The 24,955-nt window shown below is 40.9% G+C and overlaps 1 protein-coding gene across 2 annotated transcripts in view; it reads left to right on the forward strand.

Annotated features, from left to right (window-relative positions):
- Window positions 1-7,233: 7,233 nt before the first annotated feature.
- Window positions 7,234-24,955, forward strand: part of LOC124799511 (E3 SUMO-protein ligase ZBED1) — a 59,630-nt gene continuing 41,908 nt past the window's right edge. For both annotated transcript variants that reach the window (XM_047262929.1, XM_047262930.1), the window contains exon 1: window positions 7,234-8,742. In XM_047262929.1, coding sequence (XP_047118885.1) covers window positions 7,648-8,742 — 1,095 coding nt within the window. In that variant the 5' untranslated portion in view covers window positions 7,234-7,647. The remainder of the gene's footprint in view (window positions 8,743-24,955) is intronic.

The following is a 24,955-nucleotide window of genomic DNA, read 5'->3' on the forward strand; positions in this document are numbered from 1 at the left end:
GCCCTTGATACACATCCAGTACAGGAGATAAGATTTTCCCCATTTCTTCATTATGTCTACTGAATTAACTTCAGTCAAAAGACACCTGTTTCCACAGATCAATACATGTGGTACAATGAGCAAAATTCCGTGCTATTACTTTGTGAACTGTCACACAATTTTTTGCAAACTGCACTTTCTTACTATGCATAAGCATGATAATCAATACCATCTCTGATTCAAATTACCATCACATTAATGATACAATAATGTTAGGAATAACATTCACCCAACAATTATTTGATCATTAAATATCAATGCAGCAAAACAGGAGTAGTAAATTAATAATGTTAATAAAATACCATTTAGCATTTAGTCTTTCAGTGCCACTTCACCACTACTGTAGGAACATGTGTGTATTGGAGTTCGCTAATGATATGTTTATTGCTGCCCTCACTGATGCTTTACAACAATCCAATTCTACATCACTCTGTCAGTATGGTGAAACAAGTTAGTATAACTTCCATCAAAAGGAGCGTATAGGGATGCTGCTGCCACTAATAATGATAACAGCAATAATTATAATAATGACAATAATAACAATAGTGATAGGAGCAGATAGAAAAAGAATGTATAAGTGTACAAAATAGATTTTCTGATACAGCGAGTTCCAAGAGGAGAAATTTAATGAGACTGAACAGTCTAAGAATACTGGGAAAGGAGGAAGATCTGGTTGGATAGAAGGATGTACAGGGGTAACAAGTGTGTAAAAGGACAATGGTAATCGTTATTGTTGCTTTAGCAGATATGTTATTAACAGTCTTTAGAAGCTGGAGATGTTGTTCAGTTCTCTAATATAAGACAAGATGTTATTCTAAAGTCAGGTTCCTGCTGCTAAGAAGGAATTCGAGATAGGGCTGAACAGTGGAGTGGAACAGAATGGATTTTTCTCTGATGGGAACGCATGTTTCCGTCAGGTTGTTCAGATAAGAGTGTTAAGGTCCAGGGGGGATATGATGGACAGTGTAGATTGATAAAACAGTAGAGAAGACAATCTGCACACAGCCATGATAGTTGTGCACTTGGTGAAATATCACCAAAGAGTCGAACTTCAAAGATATAATGAACACAGGCATTCATAACCAGTTCTAGGCGTCATGAGCTTTCCTGAGAAAGACTTTCCAGGATTACATCCGTGTAATCAATAAGTGGAAGTACAAGTATTTGTACAAGTTTCTTTTTGAGGTCAGTAGGGAAAGCTTCTTATATTTTTGTAGGGCATGGAGAGATAGTGATACCTTCTTGCTGACTGCTGAGTCTAACGTAGATTTTCATCTATTATTACTCCAAAACTCTTTGCTGATGAATAGAAGCTGATATTTGTCCAATTTATGGTCAAGGATGGTAGGGATTCCCGATATTTCGGGTTAACAAGCCTAGAATGACCCTTGTACCTCTTGGTATTGGACACATTGAGCTTTAATCCTATACATGGTATGCATTTTGATAGTGCACACAAGTCGGTTTTGAGATCCTCGATAACTGTCTACAGGTTTGTTGGTTTTGCACTTACAATAAGGAGGTGATCGGAATACATGTGGTACGACAAAATTGACGAAATATCTTTGATATCGAAGATATAGGATCTAATACCGAAGCCTAGGGGATGCCTGAAAACACCTGTCCCATTGTGACTTTCTCATGCCAGACATGACACACTCCTGGCGAGACATCTGGAATGAACGAAACCATTGCACTACACTTCGCAAGAAATATAGTGTCAAAGGTTTCGCTGAAGTCTTATTCATTAAGATATCATACAGCATTCAGCAGTTATTAATTATCATTGAGTACCTTGATAATATTCGTTTGCTGCACATGTCTAACTCCTATAAATTTTGAGATACATACAATATTAATTCCTACAACACATCTTAGTGTTGTAAATATTCTGAAATGCTTGTATTTGTGCTGTGATGAACTATCTGATTATTACAGAATTAAGAATGTTTGAATGTCTCCATATTCCAACAACTGGCTAACACCACCACTATACACTTTTCCTGCACTGTCCCTTTCACACTGCTGGCCACAAGCTCAGCCTGGCCGCCAGCTTCCATGGGAAAAACCGTCGATTACCTGGTTATGACTGCCTCTTAGCCAGCCGCGGTGGTCTAGCGGTTCTAGGCGCTCAGTCAGGAACCGCGCGACTGCTACGGTCGCAGGTTCGAATCCTGCCTCGGGCATGGATGTGTGTGATGTCCTTAGGTTAGTTAGGTTTAAGTAGTTCTAAGTTCTAGGGGACTGATGACCACAGATGTTAAGTCCCATAGTACTCAGAGTCATTGACTGCCTCTTTGTCACTGAGTGTGAGACCATCCTTTCCATTACTACCTGCACTGGTCTGACTCAGCTCAGCTAAGTCTTACCTTCAACATCTCATACTTTAAGGTGGCCAATTTCTCACACGATAAAAATTTAAGAACTCTGGTTCATTATGACACTTTTCCATCGAACTGTGGTACTTGACTTTCTGGGAGAACTTCTTGATAGCTGCTGTTATATCTTTGTTTTTATGAGACATTGATACTGACGATTTTTGCATGCATTATCAACCTCCTTAGCAAATCTTACATTCTTGGGCTTTTTTTCTTGCACATGTCAATAAACTCAAAAATTCTGTTTTAAGAGCTCCCTTATCATCTTATCATTACCATCTATAATCAGATCTCATTATAATTCACTATAAAACCAACAAGCCTACTATTGCGACCTACATAAAACACTGGGCATGATTTTGTGCTAGTGCCATGTGCAATTCCTGTAGCAGCATATTATTCAATGTTTGCATAACCTTTTGCTTTTTAGTATGCCCTGTATTGCTTCTTTCACATGGTTAGCGAAAACAGCCCTCTAATCAACAATCAGCATTTTAATTTTACTGTGGAACTCTCTTGCAAATGCCGGTTTCCATCAGATCACCGAAGTTAAGTGCTGTTGGGCTGAGCTAGAACTTGGATGGGTGACCATCCAGTCTGCTGAGCACTGTTGGCAAGTGGGGTGCACTCAGCCCTTGTGAGGCAAACTGAGGAGCTACTTGATTCAGAAATAGTGGCTCTGGTCTTGTAAACTGACATGCGGCTGGGAGAGCAGTGTGCTGACCACATGCCCCTCCATATCCACATCCAGTGGCACCTGTGGGATGAGGATGACACAGTGGCCGGTTGGTGCCATTGGGCCTTCCAAGGACTGTTCGGACGGAGTTTACTTTAGGGAATTTTCTCAGACCGAAAGAAAATTCGCTTGCAATCTCAATCAATACATATAATTGTGAATACTTCCATGCTCACTTTCAGATCAAATAAATCTTTGCAGACCTTTTTTACGTAGAAACACTGTTCCTTATAAAAAATCTAACAATTCCCAGTTCACTTTTGATTTTTTATTAACTGAACATCACTAACTTCGATTAACTTAATATGACTTATTTCTGAAACAGTCACTCGAGGTTCAGTTGCTTCAGTTATTTGTTTAATATTTGATACTGTTTCTGACAAAGCATCAGTTACTAAATTTTCACTTTCTTCATCATTCCTTCAGTAGTACTGAGTTTTCTGAGCGAATCTCATCTTTTATCTAATCAAGTTTTTTTCGGTTTTTTCAAGTTTGATAGCCTGCTTATCAATATTTCGATTTGTCTTGTTAGAAGTTTTAACTGACATTTCGAGTTTTTCTTCTTGATTTTTCATGGAATTTTCGACTGATTCCCAGAGTTCTCTGAGAAACCCCATCATCCTGATTTCATGGTCAGTAATATTTACCACTGTACTTTCAATAGAGAATTCACCATCACTATCAACCGGTACAGTGCCTAATAATAAAGTGCATTGACTTTCACTCAGTACACTCATTTCTAAACCATAATCATTTGAATGAATCTGATCTGTGTATTCTGTGACATCTGAAATATCTTTTATTGATAAGCTTTTCTCATGTAATTCTGTCAATTCGTTATGTGATTCTGACTAAAGTTCATCGTTGTTATCTCTCCCATGAGAACACTAACATATTTCCATGTTGCTTAATAATGTGACATTTCCTCTGTTGGCACTCATGGATCAAATCTTACTGATATTTATAATAAAAATATCTGTTGCGCATCTTCATATTTTCACGACGCAATGACTGTTCCATAAAATTTTGAGCGTGCAACCACGTAAATTTTACTTCTTCTTCTGATATTCTGACTGTATACCATCCAGCCATCTTCAGAGTGAGCCAAGTGAGTGAGGCTTCAGCACTTGCTCCATCGTTTTAAATCCACTGGCCATGCCACTGTGCATGCCACCACAGATGCACAAGGCGCCAGAGACTTTGATTGGTGGCAAAGAGGTACAGCATATGCGTAAAATTAGATCTATGGCTGCACTCTCGATATTGATACATCACTGCGAGCTGTGCCGTTGCGACGTCTTTGTGAGTTTGTTACAGAAAGTGCCCGATTCCATGATTTGCCCAAGCTCTAGTCGACATCTGTATTCATTAAATTTGTCGCCAATCGAATTTCGATTGCTTCTTTCACTACTGAGTCCCAGAAAGATGAAGTCAAGGCTAAAATTTCGATGTTATCGTACACCATAGAGTGTCCCATGTCAACAGAGTGCTCTGCCACTGCCGATTTGTTTTCTTGTAAGAGCTGGGTGTATCCACAGTGCTCTGTGCAAACAGATGTATGCACTGTAACTGTTCATTGCACATTTTTGATGTGGTTTTCACATCTTCGAAATATATTTAACTATGTTATGATGATTTGAAAATGGGCCTTGGCCTGAAACTAGTCATGGAGTGAGTAAAAAAATAAAATTTGCAACTTTGGACTCATTTTTTGTTGCTGACCCACAGCTATTTCAGCATACTGGAAGTCCGTAAACAACAATAACAACATGATTGTCCTGTCATGAAACTGTGACATCTCTCTGTCCATTGTCAAGGAATGCGAAATCTCCTTGCCCATCAGGTGGTGACTTTCGGTTTCTGTGACGGCTCCCTGTGGTGCAAAGGGTCGTCTGTCTGCCTGCCACAAAGTAAAGTAGAGTAAAGTAAAGTGCGATAGTTCTTATCAGTGATGTTACATACACAACCGCTCTCTGTTGTTGCCACCACTCAACTCTAGCAATGTAATATTTCTTAAGAATTGTCTACAGCCATCTCATATGTGACCATTCACCTTGGCCATCACCACCTGATTCTAACCAGCAATGACACCAAAGTTGCTGCCTCAAACTTATCAGCCAATACGGGACAAGGGAAATTTTCGCTACCTTATTAGGGTCTGCTTCATTCAGCCAATACTAAGCGAATCTGCTGTCTCCAGGTGGATTGTAACGCTGTAACTTCTCACCAGGATGCCTTCACCTTGTAAAAGGCCACCTAGCAGTAGGGTTTGCTACATATTGCATAATATGACTATTTGAGGGATACTCATTTGCCATAAATGTTTCAAAGCCAAACTTTGCATTTGTTTCTATAAAACATAGCTCCACTTTCCATGATAGTTAGTCGTTGTATGTCATGAGAGTGAACTTTTTTTATCTTTTCTTTGTTTTTCCTAGGTCAAGCCATTTTCATTAGCATTTTGTGAGTCTTCTGTTTTTGAAGTTGCTTATATACAATAGACACATCATAGGTTTTAGATCCACTAGCTACTGCTACCTGCTTGTAACATCTCTATTTCTTTGCTGATTTTGTCGTGTCATAAAGGTAGCCACGTGAGACTGTGGATCATAGAGCTAGAAATTGCTTTCTTGCTTTCTGAAACAGGAAGGTGGTAGTATCTATAGAAGACCTCTTCTAGCTTTCTGAAACAGGAAGGTAGTAGTCTCTATTTTTCTTGTTCAAGAATTATATATCTCTGGTGGCATCTTTTTTAAAGCCAATAATCCCATTTGGATTAAACAAGGACTTTGATTTTTTTAATGTAGTTGCTATCATATATGACATCTGTATTATCTTTATCGCCCTCAGTAATGGTAACTTCAGCCATTTCTAGTTTTTATGAAGGTTACTCAATATCTGAATACTGTTCCATTGGCATTTTTCTATTTTAAAAGCTGTATTAGTTTTGATTGATCTACCTTAGCTACTTTAGTAACTAATATTATTTCCCCAATAATTTCTTTGATTTTATTCATCTTAAGATCAAGTCAAAAATTGTATTGAAAGTCTTTAACATAGCTTGTTGCTTATTGGTCAATGCAATTTGAGTAAGACTAATTACTATATCATAGAGCATTTGTACTTTCTGAGTTTCTTTTCAACTGTTTTCCTGGATTCCCAATATATGTTAGATATATTTTTTCATGTTAAACTACATTCCTGTCACTACTGTGTATTCTGTAAAATCACTTAAGGACCATATTTACTTCCTCAATTCCAATGCCACTACAGTCATTTCGATAGAAAAGAAGCATCATATCATACCCCAAACTAACAAATCTACAGCAAATCACGTGTTTTTCGCTCATGATACTTAATGATTAGGCAAGAATAAGTTTATTAACTTACTGAGGAATAAGAAAAATCATTTGCAAAAATTTATCCCATATGAAACTCTAAGTAAAGGAAACTAGTAGTGGAAATTTTTTGAAAGAAACAAAATAAATTTACACACCTTCCGGAAACATGAACTAAAAAAATGTAGGAATAAGCTCTGCTTAACTATGCTGGTAAAAAAAGCAATGACCGTCTGCTTACCACGACAAAACGTACACAATTATATGACTACAGACCGGATTTACGAACATTTAGCGTTTTCTTGAATGATACGTAAAAAAAAGTGAAACTTTTAATAGGAGACTGACAACACACACTATTACACGTATTTACTGCATAGTCTTTACAGAACTAGCCGTTATTGCACGCCAAATAACTTATCTTTAAGTGAGCACAAAACTTGGGTGCCTCCCTGTTACGTCGCCCTTCCGTTCAGTTCCGTTGACGTCCAGTGTGACTCGACCTCTAAGCGAACTAATGATTCTAAGTGTTCTTTAGATGACCAAACGAAACAGTAACAATCATAATAATAATAACAGTCTAAACTGATGCAAAAAACTCTCTAAAAATTAGGTACGTACATTTTGGGCGTGTTTGTGGCGATAACGTCTTTTTATTTGCATATCTCTGACGCGAGTAGAGTCACATGTTCCGTTATGGAAATCTTTGCACAAACCTACGTACTACGTAGTCGATATTGATGGCGTCGGAACAGTGCGAGTATTTGCGACCAAAAACGAGGGATTGAACGTCGATATCTATTTGTCAAAAGTTGATTATATCGGAAATATCGCGGTAAATTTTGAGTGATAAACAATTTAAAGTTACAAAGTGTTTACACTTTTTGTAGTTTTTCTCGGTATCACTTCATGGTATTAACTTCAACGTATATGAAATGTGTGGCATCCATTTTGAAGTGAATTGTGCGTTTTAAGATTGCCTACACAAGCGTAGTGTAGTGTGTTGTGGAGCGACAATGTCAGTAAATTAAATACTTGGGTGTCGTTTTCTATGAAAATGATTGTGAATGTCATGCTTCGAAGTGTTAGGCGTGTGTTGTATGTAGTGTAAATATTTAAAATGGATTTCCTTTAAATATTATGAGGAAACCAAGACATGGATTCAAAAATACAAATGCAGATGATGTTAGCAAAAATGATGGAAGAAAAACACACATTTACGTATAAGAAGTTGGTTGTGCCGATGTCAATGAGGAGTATTTACTGGAAGTATTTCGGATTCCCTGCTACCGATGAGGGAGATATTTTGACAAAGGTAAAAATTGTCTGCATACTTTGCAAGACGCAAATAACATATAATCGAAACACCAGTAATTTAAGAATGCACTTGCAAAATAAACATGCCCACGAGTTGTTGGAGCTGGAGGCGTCAGCGCCGCCCCGTAGGCCAAGCATGGATCCCAAGGAAAAGCGCGCAATGAAAAAGCTAAAGTTGCCTGGACTTTCACCACATATTTACACAACGGCTGCGGACGGAACCGTGCAGATTGAGGGAGATATACAGTTTATAACGGATCCAAATATAACTCTTCAGAACATAGACGATGATTCGTCTAGTAACCAGAATGTTCGTGTTGTCCTGAAGGGTAATACGCAAGGAATGAGCAATCAAAATGTTGCCATTATTCTTCCAGAAGAAAACAATTCTAGTAGCCACATCCATAGTATGGTGGATGGTAAGACAGTGTCTGACGCAATAGCAGAATTTATCATTTTAGATTTACAGTTACCTGATGTTGTTGAAGGTCGTGGATTTCAGAGACTTATAGCAACGCTACGTTCACCATGTGAAATACCAAGTAAGACCAAGCTTGAAGAAGAAATAATACCCAAGATATATGATTCTTTCAAGGATTCTGCCATGTCAGCACTGTCAGGTATAAACAGCGAAATGTCAATGAGTATAGAGGAATGGAGCCTTGCAAGTGGAGAACTGTATATCACTGTGTCAGTTCATTACCAGCCGTCTGTTGAGCCAGTAATGGAAACAAAAGTGTTATGTTCAATACACTGTGCTGCTGATATGGACTCGAGTCAGTGGAGTATTACTTTTGATGCATTATTTCAAGAGTGGGACCTAAAGATAGATCATATTACTGCTGTTGTTATTGCCACAACAAGGGAAGAAATCCTTACAGCATTGTCGCATAAGGGCCTATCATTGGTGCCATGTCTTGTTCATAGTTTACAGGTAAGTTTATGAGTAATGAACTGTGCCATTCTTTGTCTAGCATCCACCCTGCAGAATACCTATAGGCCTATTTATTTATTTTATGTCAAATGTCATGATGTTTGAGCATTGTCACACTGAATGTGATTATTTTTCTACCTAACCTCCTTTTTCCTCTAACCAATCTTCAAGGTATCATTTCTTGTTTTGATTTATTAGGTGAATTCTAAAAATGGAAGAACATGTATGTATGTTTATGTTGTAGGAGAAGTGTTTTAATACTTTCCATTTGTTGTACCATAATGAACTTAAGAGGTTATATTCATTACGGTACAACAAATGGAAAGTTTGAAGGCATTTCTCCTACAACATTGCTTACCACAAGTCTTACTTGTGCTCTTTGTAGCTTTCAAATAAAGCAATTGGTTTAATCTCTCTCTCTCTCTCTCTCTCTCTCTCTCCTCTCTCTCCTCTCCCTCTCTCCCTCTCCCTCTCTCCCTCTCCCTCTCTCCCTCTCCCTCTCCCTCTCCCTCTCCCTCTCCCTCTCCCTCTCTCTCTCTCTCTCTCTCTCTCTCTCTCTCTCTCTCTCTCTCTCTCTCTCCCCCCCTCTCTCCCCCCTCCCCCCTCCCCCCTTCCCCCCCCCCACTGACTGTGTGTGTGTGTGTGTGTGTGTGTGTGTGTGTGTGTGTGTGTGTGTGTCGGGGGGAGGGGGGGTTTGTCAGTTATTTAATATTGTAAATATATGAGGGACTGGTGTAGCAGGGGATACAACCCGTCGGCTTTGGACAATGACGTCACAAGTCGCCAAACGAGAAGCGATTCTTCTTAGTGTTGTAGTTCCTTTCTGTAGCTGATAAGTGTTTTTTGGCTTTAAAAAAAAAATCTCACGAGATAGAATAAACAAATCCACTTTATTAAGCAATCAGTAAAAAAACGAAACTGAAACATAACAGCAAAAGCGAAAATGGTAAACTGCTCTCTGGCGACTTGTGACGTCATTGTCCAAAGCCGACGGGTTGTATCCCCTGCTACACTAGACCCATATATGAAATACAGTATCTGCGTGTGCAGTGTAAGAGGTGAATTCTGTATAAACTCTTAAGATAGATTGTTCGTATTTGACACCATCCTGTTCAGAATGTGTGTAGGTCATTCTCACAAATGACTTTCCAAGTGACAGACACTAGGGGTAGGTACACTGAAACTCTTACTGCTACATTTGAAAATGAATAGTAATGAATCTTTAAAACATTGTTATGGGCTAACTGTACTTCCTTTCTGGTGTAGATTCTGATTGTCACAAGCATCTGCAAAGGTCTCAAGAGATGAGAATTTTCTGCAGAAGAATGAAACAAATGGTAAACATTAAAATTGGGGGAGGATCATTGTGGGTGATTGCAGCTTAGTTTGTAGATCACATGATTGGTTTCACAGGTAGCATCTTCAGCCTATTACCCACAACCTACCCTCCTATAGAAAAGATACCAACCACTTACTCCACCAACTCTCCACATTTCCTGATCCTGTATCACATGGTGACTACAGCACTCTTCCTGGTCACCATGACTTCTTCTTTAAAGGCATCACCTACAAACAAATCTGGGGTATAACTATGGCACACACATGCCACCATCCTATGCCAACCTATTTATGGGCCATGTAGAGGAATCTGTCCTAACCACCCAGAATCCCAAACCCTCACCTCGTTCAGATTCATTGATGACATCTTTGCAATCTGGATTGAGGGTGAGGACACCCTATCCACATCCCTCCAGAACCCGAACATCATCTCCCCCATTTGTTTCACCTGGTTCTCCTCAACTCAACAAGCCACCATCCTCGACATGTAACTCCACCTCAAAGATGGCTACATCAGTACCTCCGTCCACATCAAACCTACCAACCACCAGCAAAAGCTCCCCGTCAACAACTGCTACCCATTCCATCCCAAAAAGATCCTAGCGACCCATGGGTGTTGCATCTGTAGTAATGAGCAGTCCTTCTTGAAATACACCAAGGATCTCGCTGCGGTCTTCAAAGACTGCACAAAGGAGCATTCCCCTTGTGACTCAGGACCACACAGGACTGGAGCAACTGAATCACATTCTCCGTCGGGTTTCGACTGTTCTCATCATGCATTTCATTGAGGAATGCCCTACCCGCTAACCTTCCCAGTCCCACAGTGATATTCTGCTGCCCACTGAACCTACACAATATCCTTGTCCATTCCTACACAACACCTTGCCTCATGGCTCATATCCCTGTAATAGACCTAAATGGAAGACCTGCCCCACACATCCTCCCACCATTGCCTACTCCAGTCCGGTTACAAACATCACCTACCCATCAAAAGCAGGACTTCCTGTGAAACCAGTCATGTGATCTATGAGCTATGCTGCAACCACTGTGCTTCATTCTATGTGGGCATGACAACCAACAAGCTGCCTGTCAGCATGAATGGCCACTGACAAACTATGCCCAAGAAACAGCTGGATCACCCACTAGCTAAGCACTCTGCCCAACACGACATTCTTCAGTTCAGTGAATGCTTCGCATCCTGTGCCATCGGGATGCTTCCCACCTACACAAGCATTACTGAATTCTGCAATACATCCTACGAACCCATAATCCTCCTGGCCTCAACCTTCATTGGTCATTGCCCTTTACACGCCTATCTTCTTCAGCACTAAACAGCCCTGTATTCAATTAATGAACCCACAGTCCTCCCTCCTTTACCACTGCCTCCCTCTACCCCCTCTCCGTTTAACCTCCAGACTGCACCTAGCTGCCTCACCCTCTCCTTACCTCGTTGCTGTATGCTCCCAGAAGCAGGACTTTACCGTACCCCATCCCTACTCTGCTATTCCTCCCCCTCCCCGCACCAGCCTCCTCCTCACCATCACCACCCAGTTGCTTCTCCCACAATGTGCTGCTGCTCGCAGTGTGGCGTTGGCAGTCAGAGAATGTTGTGTTTGTGTGTGTGGGGGGGGGGGGGGGGGGGGGGGGTGTACAGGACTGCACTGGTTTAAAACAGTGGCGCCTCATTAGGTTGACCCACAGTGTACAGTGCTGTTTTACAAATAATTTACTTAATAAAGTAAAAGGCTGCATGTACATACATATTCTGCAAGCCACTGACCAGTGCGTGGCAGAGAGTACCATGCATCGCTGCTAGTCATTTCCTTCTCTCACAACTTTGCTGCCCATATGCGAGATGTACATTGGTGGCAATAAAATCATTGTGCAGTTTGGCCAAATGCCGGTTCTCTAAATTTCTGCAGTAGTGCCTTGTGAAAGAGCATCTTCTTCCCTCCAGGGAAGCTGATTGAACCTACCAGCAATACATTTAGCAGCACACCTCTGAATGGCTTCGATTTCTTGTTTTAATCTAACCTGGTGGGGATCGCAAAAGCTTGAACAGAACTCAAGAATTGGTCATACTAGCTTTCTGTATGCCGTCTCCATTATGGATGAGCTACCCATTCCCAAAATTCTCCTGATAAAAATAAACATCAAGCATTTGCTGTCTATACTATCAACCTGTCCTGCTCATTCCGTTTCATGTTGTTTTGCAACGTTATGCCTAGATATTTAATCGCTGTGACTGGTCAAGCAGTACGCTACTAATGTTGTATTTGAACATTACTGGATTGTCTTTCCTACTCATCTGCATTGCCATCCATCACACCAACTAGAAATTCTGTCTGCAGGGTGACAATTATTGAACTATATGAAATAAATTCATCATAACTTCTGAACAGTTGGTGTTACGATGTTCAAACTGCACAATTGGCCACAGGGCCTGGTGGGAATTAGTTCACGCTGTATGGTTTGGTTTAGCGACGAAGCCCACTTTCATTTGGGTGAGTTCATCAATAAGCACAATTGAAGCATTTGGAGGACTGATAATCTGCATTTCGCAATTGGAAAGTGTCTTCACCCTCTGTGGGTGACTGTGTGGTGTGCAGTGTCCGGTCACGGAGTAATCAGTGCAATGTTCCGTGATGTCACAGTGAATACCCAATGGTCCGTGAAAGTTTTGGGAGATGATTTCATCCTCAGTATCCAAAATGAGCCTCTTTTCAACAAGATCTGGTTCACGCAAGATGGAGCTCGACCCCGTCGAAGCAGGAAAAAACTGTTTGATGTCCTGGAGGAGCATTCTGGGGACCGCATTTTGGCTCTGAGGTACCCAGAGGCCACTGGCATTGATTGGTTGCCACATTCTCTGGATGTGAACACAAGTGACTCCCTTTTATGGGGCTATATTGTACAGCAATAACCCCAAAACCATTGCTGAGCTGAAAACAGCCATTCTAGAGGTCATTGACAGCATCGATGTTCCAACCCTTCAGCAGGTCAAACAGAATTTTAATATTCGTCTGCACCACATCATCGCAAATGAGGGCAGGCATATTGAATACGTCATAATCTAAATCCATAGTGATATTTACATGTTGAATAAAGTCTATGCACACTGTAGTTTGTAACTAATCTATGTCCCCCCCCCCCCCCCCCATATGATTCAGTCATTGTCACCTTGTAAGTCATCTTGACTAGTCACTCAAAAATGACACCTTCCCATATACTACAGTGTCATAAGCAAACAGCTGTAAATTGTTGCTCACCATATCCATAAGGTCATTTATGAATATAGTGAATAAGAGCCGCCCTGTCACACTTTCTCACTTTCATGGGGCACTCCTGATGATACCAGTGTTTGTCACCTCACACACACACACACACACACACACACACACACGTAAATATTTTCTTTAACGATGTTGCAGCCATTTGACTGCAACAATTTTTATTATATTGTTATATTCGCTGTATTTCATACCAGTCTGATATATTTTGACATATAAATAAGCTAATGTACTTGAAAATGGCAAAGGCCGAACTGTGGATTTTATAATAATTAAATAAAAATTATTCAACATTAACTAGGTAAAGCAAATTGCACAAATGTTACGTGTAAAATATCGAATAAGGACGTTATCTCTATTTTTTGTGCAGGAGAACAACCACATAGTCTTCGGTATCTTCACTGCTACTGTTCTCATCATCTGATAAAGAAATTACAATATTATGAACGGATTCTTCTCTTACACTTTCTTCTATGTTTGACCTTGTAATCTCTTTCCACGCGTGGTTCACGACATTCTTCCAATTTTCTTGCGTTGTTCATGTGACAGCCTTATTTACCAGCCTTTCTGTGTCTCCCAAAGTAAAGGTTTTGTTTCGTTCCACAACATCTGCGTTTATTTGAGCCCAGATAAGTTCAATTGCGTTGTAATTGCAGTGGTACGGTGAAAGACGTATAACATTTTGGCCGTGGTTTTCTGCTACTGTATCAATAACATAATGCATTTTCTGTGGCTTGTGTCATTTCACTAATTCCAGAAGTTCCACTTTCCGCATATTGTGTTCGAAGTCTATTTTACTACCTTTCAACCAAGTGACTATTTCATCTCTCCTTGCAACAGCCGGTGGTGCCTTATTTAATTGTACAGAATGGTACGGCATATTGTGCATTACAAAAACACTACCAGAATTGACGTTTGGTAGCAAACCATCTCCTCGTGGTAGTCGACAGTTTTTTTTTTACTCAAACATCGTCATAGCCCAGACACAAAACCGTACATAGAGCCAGCATGAACTATAATTAGTCACCCTCCCTTACCAGTTCCGTCGCGCATGTCGTCTGTCCATGCAACGGAACATGCATGATGCACGTTGACCCATGTTTCGTCAATCCGTATTACCTTTTCCGGATTCATTACTAGCAACTCACGCAAAAAAAACGACATTTCCATGCTACAATGCCTCCACATTCCATTAATTCATTTTGTCCTGAAAACTTTTTCCAATGGAAGCCAATTTTTTTCAAAACAGTGGAGAGACTTGTTCTGCCTATGAACTAACCACTGTCCTACAGTGATGCCATCAACTTTTTAAGTGTCAGATACTACTTTCTCTTGTAGTACGCGTCTGTGTGTTGCCTGATAAAACGTTCGTCAAAGTTGTCCTTTTTGGTCACACGACACAATCTTTTCCTTGAGTATCCAGGTGTCACAATAACAGTTTCGCAGCCAAATTGGCAGCCTCCTTATCATTTGTGACTCTCTTCACTGTCGCTGTAGAGATGTTCAATGCTTCTGCCACTCTGTCAACCAGTTTACTCACTGATGTCAAAGGCCCACCATTGTCCCTTTCCCTATCAAAGTAAACATGCAATCTGCATATAAATTCACATGTCTGGGATTTCAGCATAGCTCCTTTCGCTAAAGCTCTCTTCTCTGCACTACAGGTAGCCATTTTCCACTTACGGCAAGAAACTCAAAGAAGTAACAGAATGCACACACATACACACAAACCTGAGCATAGCACATGACGCAACTAACTGAAAGCAGCGGTTGCCCAGCACAACCACAACGCTGGGGCGTTGCCACAGTAATGCAAACAAAAGTTCATGATCTGATTGGCCCTCGTGAATGCGCGAAACACGTGAGCCAAGGCCACATCAACTGTCAGAGCTCTTCCCTCGCCGTGTGGAGTATAGTACTTCAGAGATTTACTAACTTTAGCAATGATCGTCACTATTGCGGCATAGTGGTCACTAATTCCTATCTTTCCACAGACACTGTCAATAAGGTCAGGCCTATTTGTAGCTGTTGTTGTGGTCTTCAGTCCAGAGACTGGTTTGATTCAGTTCTTCATGCTACTCTATCCTGTGCAAGCTTCATCATCTCCCAGTACCTACTGCAACCTACATCCTTCTGAATCTGCATAGTGTATTCATCTCTTGGTCTCCCTCTATGATTTTTACCCTCCACACTGCCCTCCAATACTAAATTGGTGATCCAACCAATCCCTTCTTCTAGTCAAGTTGTGCCACAAATTTCTCTTCTCCCCAATTCTATTCAATACCTCCTCATTAGTTACGTGATGTACCCATATAATCTTCAGCATTCGTCTGTAGCACCACATTTCGAAAGCTTCTATTCTCTTCTTGTCCAAACTACTTATCGTCCATGTTTAACTTGTATACATGGCTACACTCCAAAAAAATACTTTCAGAAAAGACTTCCTGACACTTAAATCTATACTCAGTGTTAACAAATTTCTCTTCTTTAGAAATGCTTTCCTTGCCATTGCCAGTCTGCATTTTATATCCTCTCTACTTCGACCATCACCAGTTATTTTGCTCCCCACACAGCAAAACTCTTCTATTACTTTAAATGTCTCATTTCCTAATCTGATTCCCTCAGCATCACCCAACGTAATTCGACTACAGTCCATTATCCTCATTTTGATTTTGTTGTTGTTCATCTTATATCCTCCTTTAAAGACACTGTCCATTCCATTCAACTACTGTTCCAGGCCCTTTGCTGTCTCTGACAGAATTACAATATCATCGGCAAACTGCAAAGTTTTTATTTCTTCTCCATGGATTTAATTTTCTACTCCAAATTTTTCTTTTGTTTCCTTTACTGCTTGCTAAATATACTGATTGAATAACATCAGGTTGAATAACATAAGGTTACAGCCCTGTCTCACTCCCTTCCAAACTACTGCTTCCCTTTCATGCCCGTTGACTCGTATAACTACCATCTGTTTTCTGAGCAAATTGTAAACAGCCTTTTGTTTCCTGTATTTGACCCCTGCCACCTTCAGAATTTGAAAGAGCGTATTCCAGTCAGCATTGTCAAAAGCTTTCTGTAAGTCTACAAATGCTACAAACGTAGGTTTGCCTTTCCTTAATCTATCTTGTAAGATAAGTCAGAGGGTCATTATTGCCCCACGGGCTCCAACATTTCTACGGAATCCAAACTGATCTTCCCCGAGGTCAGCTTCTACCAGTTTTTCCATTCGCCCGTAAAGAATTCATGTTAGTATTTTGCAGCTGTGACTTATTAAACTGATAGTTCGGTAATTTTCACATCTGTCAACACCTGCTTTCTTGGGGATTGGAATTATTATTTTCTTCTTGGAAGTCTGAGGGTATTTCGCCTGTCCCATACATTTTGCTCACCAGATGGTAGAGTGTTGTCAGGACCGGCTCTACCAAGGCTGTCAGTAGTTATAATGGAATGTTGTCTACTCTCGGAGCTTTGTTTCGACTTAGGTCTTTCAGTGCTCTGCCAAACTCTTCACGTAGTATCATATCTCCAATTTCGTCTTCATCTACGTCCTCTTCCATTTCCATTATATTGCCCTCAAATACATCACCCTTGTATACACCCTCTATATACTCCTTCCACCTTTCTGCTTTCCCTTCTTTGCATAGAACTGGGTTACCATCTGAGCTCTTGATATTCATACAAGTGGTTCTGTTTTCTCCAAAGGTCTCCTTAATTTTCCTGTGGCAGTATCTATCTTACCACTAGTGAGATAAGCCTCTACATCCTTAAATTTGTCCTCTATCCATGCCTGCTTAGCCATTTTGCTCTTCCTGTTGATCTCATTTTTGAGACATTTGTATTCCTTTTTGACTGCTTCATTCACTGCATTTTTATATTTTCTTCTTTCATCAATTAAATTCAATATTTATTCTGTTACCCAAGGATTTCTACTAGCCCTTGTCTTTTTACCTACTTGATCCTCTGCTACCTTCACTACTTCATCCCTCAAAGCTACCCATTCTTCTTCTACTGTATTTCTTTCCCCCATTCTTGTCAATTGTTCCCTTATGCTCTCCCTGAAGCTCTGTACAACCTCTGGTTTAGTCAGCTTATGTAGGTCCCATGTTCTTAAATCCCCACCTTTTTGCAGTTTCTTCAGTTTTAATCTGCAGTTCATAACCAATAGATTGTGGTCAGAATCCACATCTGCCCCTGGAAATGTCTTACAATTAAAGCCTGGTTCCTAAATCTCTGTCTTAGCATTATATAATCTATCTGAAACCTGTTAGTATCTCCAGGCTTCTTCCATCTATACAACCTTCTTTTATGATTCTTGAACCAAGTGTTAGCTATGATTAAGTTATGCTCTGTGCAAAATTCTACCAGACGGCTTCCTCTTTCATTTCTTACCCCCAATCCATATTCACCTACTACGTTTCCTTCTCTACCTTTTCCTTCTGTCAAATTCCAGTCACCCATGACTATTAAATTGTCGTCTCCCTTCACTTCTGAATAATTTATTTTATCTCATCATACATTTCTTCAATTTCTTCGTCATCTGCAGAGCTAGTTGGCACATAAACTTGTATTACTGTAGTAGGCGTGGGCTTCGTGTCTATCTTGACCACAATAAGGTGTTCACTATGCTGTTTGTAGTTGCTTACCCGCACTCCTTCCCAACTAAGGAATCTGAATTCCACACTCCAATATGTAGTACATCAGTTTTCTTTCTCCTGAGAACAATGTCCTCCTGAGTAGTCCCCACCTGGAGATCCGAATGGGAGACTATTTTGCCTCTGGAATATTTTACCCAAGAGGACTTCATCATCATTTAAGCATACAGTAAAGCTGTATACCCTTGTGAAAAATTACGCCTGTAGTTTCCCCTTGCTTCCAGCCATGCACAGTACCAGCACAGCAAGGCCGTTTTGGTTAGTGTTACAAGGCCAGATCAGTCAGTCATCCAGACTGTTGACCCTGCAACTACTGAAAAGGGTGCTGCCCCTCTTCAGGAACTACTCATTTGTCTGGCCTCTCAGATACCCCTCAGTTGTGGTTGCACCTACGGTATGGCTATCTATATTGCTGAAGCATGTAAGCCTCACCTCCAACAACAAGGTCCATGGTATTATTGTCCATGGTTCATGGTTTGTAGCTTTGAGGTCTAAAATTCTTCCATTGCGCTTGCATTGCCCAACTATTTGTTAAAAGCACTTTTCTGAAAATTCTACCTAAAGCACTTCGCCGGACTGTCTTTCTGTACCACCTGCAGTGAATCTCTTGGCGTCTCAGTCTATATTCAGTAAATTTGCTAAGTCACCACCAGCTAATATAACGTGATATGGGTATTCCTGCACTACTGAATGCAGACTTTCCTTGATTGGCTGGTAAAAACATCTGTAATCACCTAGGCCTACTACTCGTGTCTAGATACTTCACACCAGACTCAGTTTCGACCTTGATAGTCACAATATTTTTGTCATCAGTAATGAACGTTCCTCTCTATTGTGTCTAATCTGCCGTTTCAATGTATGCTCCATGCCTCACTAAATGTTTTGGAGCGATCTACTTCAGGTTTCAGCCAGCTCTCGGTTCCGAGAGGCTAATGCTGCACATTTCATTCATTTCTATTTGGGAGTGTCATGAAATTCTGCTCCTTAAGGTAAGTTCCGGCCAGCCAGTATGTCTTGTAATACAGAAAGAAAAGTGCAACATTTAAAATTATATTATGCAGGCATCTAGTGTGGATGTATTATTGTTCATTCACTATGAGATGCCTACCAGTAGTGATTATTTCTGTGCCTGAGGCTAGACGTTTATGGCTCAGTTTTATTATAACCCTCTGAAGCAACTGGATGAAGCAGCTAGCACAACTGTCATGAATAAGTAAATTTGTTTTGGTTTCATCCATATCCCAGCGATCTGTGATAGTATTACTCTCCCATGCTACATATTCTCCAATTTACTCCCGTGAGAGCTTGGAGAAGGCTTCATAGCAATAACTCCATGTTCCAGCAGGAATTCAGAAGACAATGAAAAGTAGTGACATTCAGGAATCTGGCATTGCTTTACAAATAGTCCCATATATCTGACGTTCGAGAAACCGTGAGAGTATCTCAAATGTTTCTTTTATTTTTTCATAAATTCTGTCATGATGCCAGGAACATTTTTTTGGGGGAATGTTTGTACAATGTGGCAATTTATAACAGGACACAGCTTATTTTAGGAGTCATCTAAATCCAATCCTGTCTAGAAGCGATAATAATATTTTTTGGCTTCTGTGTCATTTACATACCAAAACAATTTCCTTCCAAATAATTCTGACAGTTCATTTCTTTTCTGTCGATGTTGAAGACAACCTTATACCAGAGGTGGTGAAAGATGGTGTAGGCACAGCAGTGACTATCCTTTATTAATTGCTTGGAATTTAATTGGATGTTTCTTTCTCAAATAATTTTTCGTAGCGGAAGTACCTATTAAACGATAAAAATATTGGGTTTAGGATAGATTAGATACTTACTATTAGTTGTGAGGTGATTTTTTATTACTGCATTTCACAAAAACATCTGTGCATCCCTAACCAGTTTACATAAATGATATATTCAGTAAATAGGCACATACTTGGCGATATTAATCATCATATCTAGGGACAAACATGTTGTGGATCAGTGTTACAAAGCAATTCAAATCAACAGAATAAATAACAATCTAAGTCTTTGGTACACAGCTGCTTTTCTTTCTTCTCTGCCACAAGAAATTTGAATTTTATACAACAAACAAATGGAAAACTTATTATTGTCACTGTTTATATCCACACGTTCTCTGATAACATTTTTTGTAATTTATCTTGCAATTAACAAATTGTTTTCAGTAGTTATCGCATATAACAAAAAGTGAATGTGATTACAATTCACAACCAATAGAATAGTCAGGTCAGTCAGTATATCATTCACTTGGTTCACTCATGAACTAAAATGTCTGTGTTTACCAAAACCTGCCTGATCATCCACGCTGACCTCCGAAGGCTTGCTCAGATGTATGTGGTATGGCGTGCTTTGGGATGATGTTCGGCCGAATATCTGGCCACCGGCTATCCATCTTACAGGATGGCCAGACATTCAGTGTCTGGTCAGAGTTATACATGTAACCTCTAGTTACAACACTCCTGAGATGAAAAATTTATTGGTGCTGGTGCAAAAAAAGTATGCTTATCAAATTTTTGCTGTGTTATCATTGGATGCAGGTATAGTTATAAGTTAGAGTTCTGTGCAATACCACTGGTTTAGGGCACTAAGCAAGAAATTTTCTCTGCATATATGTGCAAGTCAAATAATTAGATGAGTCAAAATGCCCTGACATCATGGAATACTGTTGTTTTCGGATCACCACAGGAGCAAGTGAAATGGTATATTGACTAACTTGAGTATTTTATTTGTTGCAAATTGTGATCACATTCACTTTTTGTTGTATGAGGTAACTACTGAAAATAAATTGCTAATTGCAAGATCACCACTGATCGAATCAAATATACCCAGAGTCATCATCATCGGATGTGAGTCTTGAGTTCTGCAGTACTGTACCATGAACTATTTGCAGTAACAAGGAGACAGAATAGCTGACCAGTAATTACTTTCAGGATCTGAAATCCCAATTACTGCCAACAGTAATTTTTTCCTCTAATGTTGTATGTGTGGAGATCATTATTCTTCTCGAATTGCAATGGCATACTTATGATGAATTTCATTAATATATGTATTGTGATGATGCAGTTAAAATACATAACTCCTTGGCAATGTACCTACATGACAACTGCCAATGAACACCACATTTTATTTTTTTCTGCTCGCTTTGCTTTTGTGTAATCGGTACTTCATTTCTAAGTGATGAGTTACCACTGAAAATTATTCCATGAGACATTATTGAGTGAAAATATGCTAAATATGTCAGGAGATTGGTTTGTTTGTTTCTGAGATCAGTAATTATACAAGGAGCAAAACTAGCTGAACTTGAGTGTTTGAGAAGCTCAGTAATATGCTTTTTTCCAGTTCAAGTTTTCATTGATATGAGCACTCAAAAATTTGGATCATTCTACTCACTGACTCTTGTTCATGTGCTACATAAATTGTTTGTATGACTTTTTGTACATAATTGAATAGCGTCCTTTTTTTCCAAAATTAATGGGGAATCCGTTTTCAGAAAACCACTCAATAATTCTTCAAAAAACACCATTAACAATATCTTCTGTTGCTTTCTGTTTAATAGGATTTATTATTATAACAGATCTGCTGCCCAATATTTTACAATTGGAATGAATGAGTAGACTCCCCCAGAGTAGTTTCTAGCTCAGCTTTAGTATAAGTTGGATTAAGATCTTTCATATTAATGTATTGTATTACACAACAATGACCAGTTGTATCCATGTTTACAGATTTGCTTAGAGTTTTCACTGTTGATGGCTGTGAAACAAATATTAAATAATGTGACCTCATCAAACCTCGAACTTAAGCTTTTATAAGGATGGTACTTTCTACCATAGTCATTTGTTTGAAACAACCACCACTATCTGTACTTTAGGTCTGATGTTTCCGAGACAACCATTTCACTTAACAATCTCTGTACCACTGGCATACTTCGAGATGCAGTGTGGGATATGAAATCTCCTGTTGCAGTGATGGTAATGACGTTGGTGGCATGTGTTGCACACCACCACCGTTCCCAATTTATTCAGAAGTTCAAACGTATTCCACTCAACATTGTCAAATAGTTTCTGTGATTCACAAATTACCTGAAGAGAAACAGTCTATCGTCTTTTTTCCCCAGTTGTCCCTTCTGTTATTACAGGTAAGATCAGATTTATATCTTTCCCTTTCGGAAACTGATTAATTTTTATGTAGTGCCCCTTTAGCTTTCCTTAACTCTCACCTGCACACTATTCCTGTCAGCAGTTCGCAGATGTGAAATGTGAGACAGATAATGTGATAGGTCACACATTTATCTATGTTTTCGCTTTATGTAGCAATGTAATGATAATTATTCTGTGGGAATCTGGTGACATAAGTCTTGCGTCATAAAATATATCAAATAAAAATTTTGAAAATTTACCAATGTTTTGAATATGAACTGATGGTAAGGTTATATAATTGTACCAAATTAACCAGTAACAGGCCTTCTCTTTATGGATACAGTTTTGCTGCCTTTACACGAGAAACTCTTTGCAGAGCAAATGTGTGAATATTTTTGCTGACATTGTCTTTTTATTGGAGAAGTGGATGCTTCAAGATTTTACTTTGGACAAATATTAAAGCTTTTCAGCCCCTCAGGGGGCTTAGCATTTAGTTGCTGGGTACGGGCTTGGCGACCCCGGGGTCCCTGAGCTGGGGACTGGGAAGCGCCACCAGCCCACAATACCGTAAGCTCTGAGCGTGCTTCAACGACCACCGTAAGGCGCGACGGTGGAACGTTGTACAGTACAGAGCCCGGGGATCTTGGCTTAACTGCCTGGGTCGTGAGGATGGTATAAACCTCTATAAAAAAAAACCTCAATCTCAAGGTGTGCTGCGCGCCGAGGAGACGCATGGCTGTTGAGGCAGAACAGTTGCTAGCGGGCGACCTCTGGGGAACCTGCCACCCCCCGGTTGTATTAGGCTTACCCAGGCAAGCGGGGCTCTGTCTGTTTGGACAGTCCTTCCCCTAGCTGCTCATAGGACCACCATGAAACAAAATATGAATAGTGCGCAAGCACGAGTCTCTAAAAAACGAAAGTTCAATGCTTTACAGTATGACCCCAAGTCGTTCCCCTCCCTGTCCACACCAGGGGAGGAACAGCGGTCTAAATTACCTGGTGAGACGTATTCTCCTCGATTTCTGGTTTGCAGCCGAACAGATGGGGACCCATTTCTGACCACAAAGCCTCAGTTTTTTGTGGGAAATTTAGAGGACAAGTTTGGAGAAGTTGAGGGCATGTCTAAAATGAGTTCTGGAGCAGTCACGGGCATTGCTAGCTTGTGACAAGCTCGGTGATGTTGCAGTCTCCATTACACCTCATAAGAGCCTCAATATGGTTCAGGGACTTATTTTTCATTGTGACCTGTTGTTGCAGTCTGACGACGAGCTCCGTGCAAATCTGGAACGCCGCGGTGTCCACTTTGTATGACGTGTCTTCAGGGGACCTAAAGATAGTAGGGTTGCCATCAGCGCCTTCATCTTGGCTTTCGAGGGAGACACCCTGCCCGAGAAGGTCAAGGTGATGATATATTGATGTGATGTTAAGCCTTATGTCCCTCCTCCCATGCGCTGCCTTAAGTGCTGGAGGTTTGGGCATATGTCATCGAGATGTGATGCCAACCCTACGTGTGGATGTGCCTCCCACCCCAACCTCCCGTGTTCACCGCCTCCTGTTTGTGTCAACTGCATACAGAAACAGTCACCTTGCTCGTCAGGCTGCGTGGTTTATCAAAAAGAATGGAAGATTATGGAGTATAAGACCTTGGACAGGCTCACTTACACAGAGGCTAAATGCAAGTATGACCGACTTGCTCCTGTGCGCATTTCATCGATGTTTGCTGCAGCAGCTTCGATGTCGCCATCCCTGGCGACGAGCCCCCAAGCTCAGCCGCTTTTTGTGGGCCCTCCAGCCCGACCGTCTATTCCTGCCCCCCAGATAGTTGGGGGAACACCCTCTTCCGTTGCTCCCCTGTTATCAACATCGGGAGTAACAACCCCTCCTTCTTTGGGGACTTCAGTCCCCACCTCTGAGCCAGAGAGTGCCCGACTCCTCCGGCTCCCCTCGCACGGAAGGGATCGCTTGGTGCCCTCCCTTCCATTGTTACTGCCCCTCCAGATGTCAGCCAGCGGCTGAAAAAGCCACCACCTGAGGGCCATAGGGCTTCCAGGTCTTCCTCGGTCCGTGAGACTGGGTCGGAAAAGTCCACCCAGCCTGATAACCTGAGGGACAAACAGGACCCTACCAAAAAGAAGAAAAAGCAAAAGGAGAAGGACATAGAGACCACTGCACCTGAAGATGATGTGGAGCATCTAGTTTCCCCTCAGGAGCTAGATGTTGTTCGACCCACAGCTCCTGTGGAAGTTGACCAGGCTACTTCGCAATCGGTGGCGGCGAGTGCTTCTAAGGCGTAACCTATCCCCCCCTCCCAGTTCTTTCAAGTCTTCACATTTGGATACCATTATCCTTCAATGGAATTGCCATGGTTTTTTACACCACCTTGCTGAGTTGAAACAGCTTTTGTGCTGCTTCCCTGCCACTTGTCTGGCTCTACAGGAAACCTGGTTTCCTGTTCAGCGAACCCCGTCCCTCTGTGGCTACCAGGGTTACTATAAGAACCACGTAGAATACGACAGGGTGTCTGGCGGTGCCTGTGTTTATGTTCTTGCCACTGTTCCTAGTGCCTCAGTGCCACTTCACAGGGCTCTCGAGGCTGTGGCTGTTAGAGTCTGGGCAGGAATGGAGCTTACCATCTGTTCTCTCTACCTTCCCCCGGATGAGGTTGACCCTCTTGCCAACCTAACTGCCTTGTTCACCCAGCCCCCCCCCCCCCCCACCATTCCTCCTTTTAGGGAACTTTAATGCCCACTACCCTTAATGAAGT

This window comes from Schistocerca piceifrons, chromosome 1, assembly GCF_021461385.2.
Source record: "Schistocerca piceifrons isolate TAMUIC-IGC-003096 chromosome 1, iqSchPice1.1, whole genome shotgun sequence".
In the NCBI taxonomy this organism is placed as follows: domain Eukaryota; kingdom Metazoa; phylum Arthropoda; class Insecta; order Orthoptera; family Acrididae; genus Schistocerca; species Schistocerca piceifrons.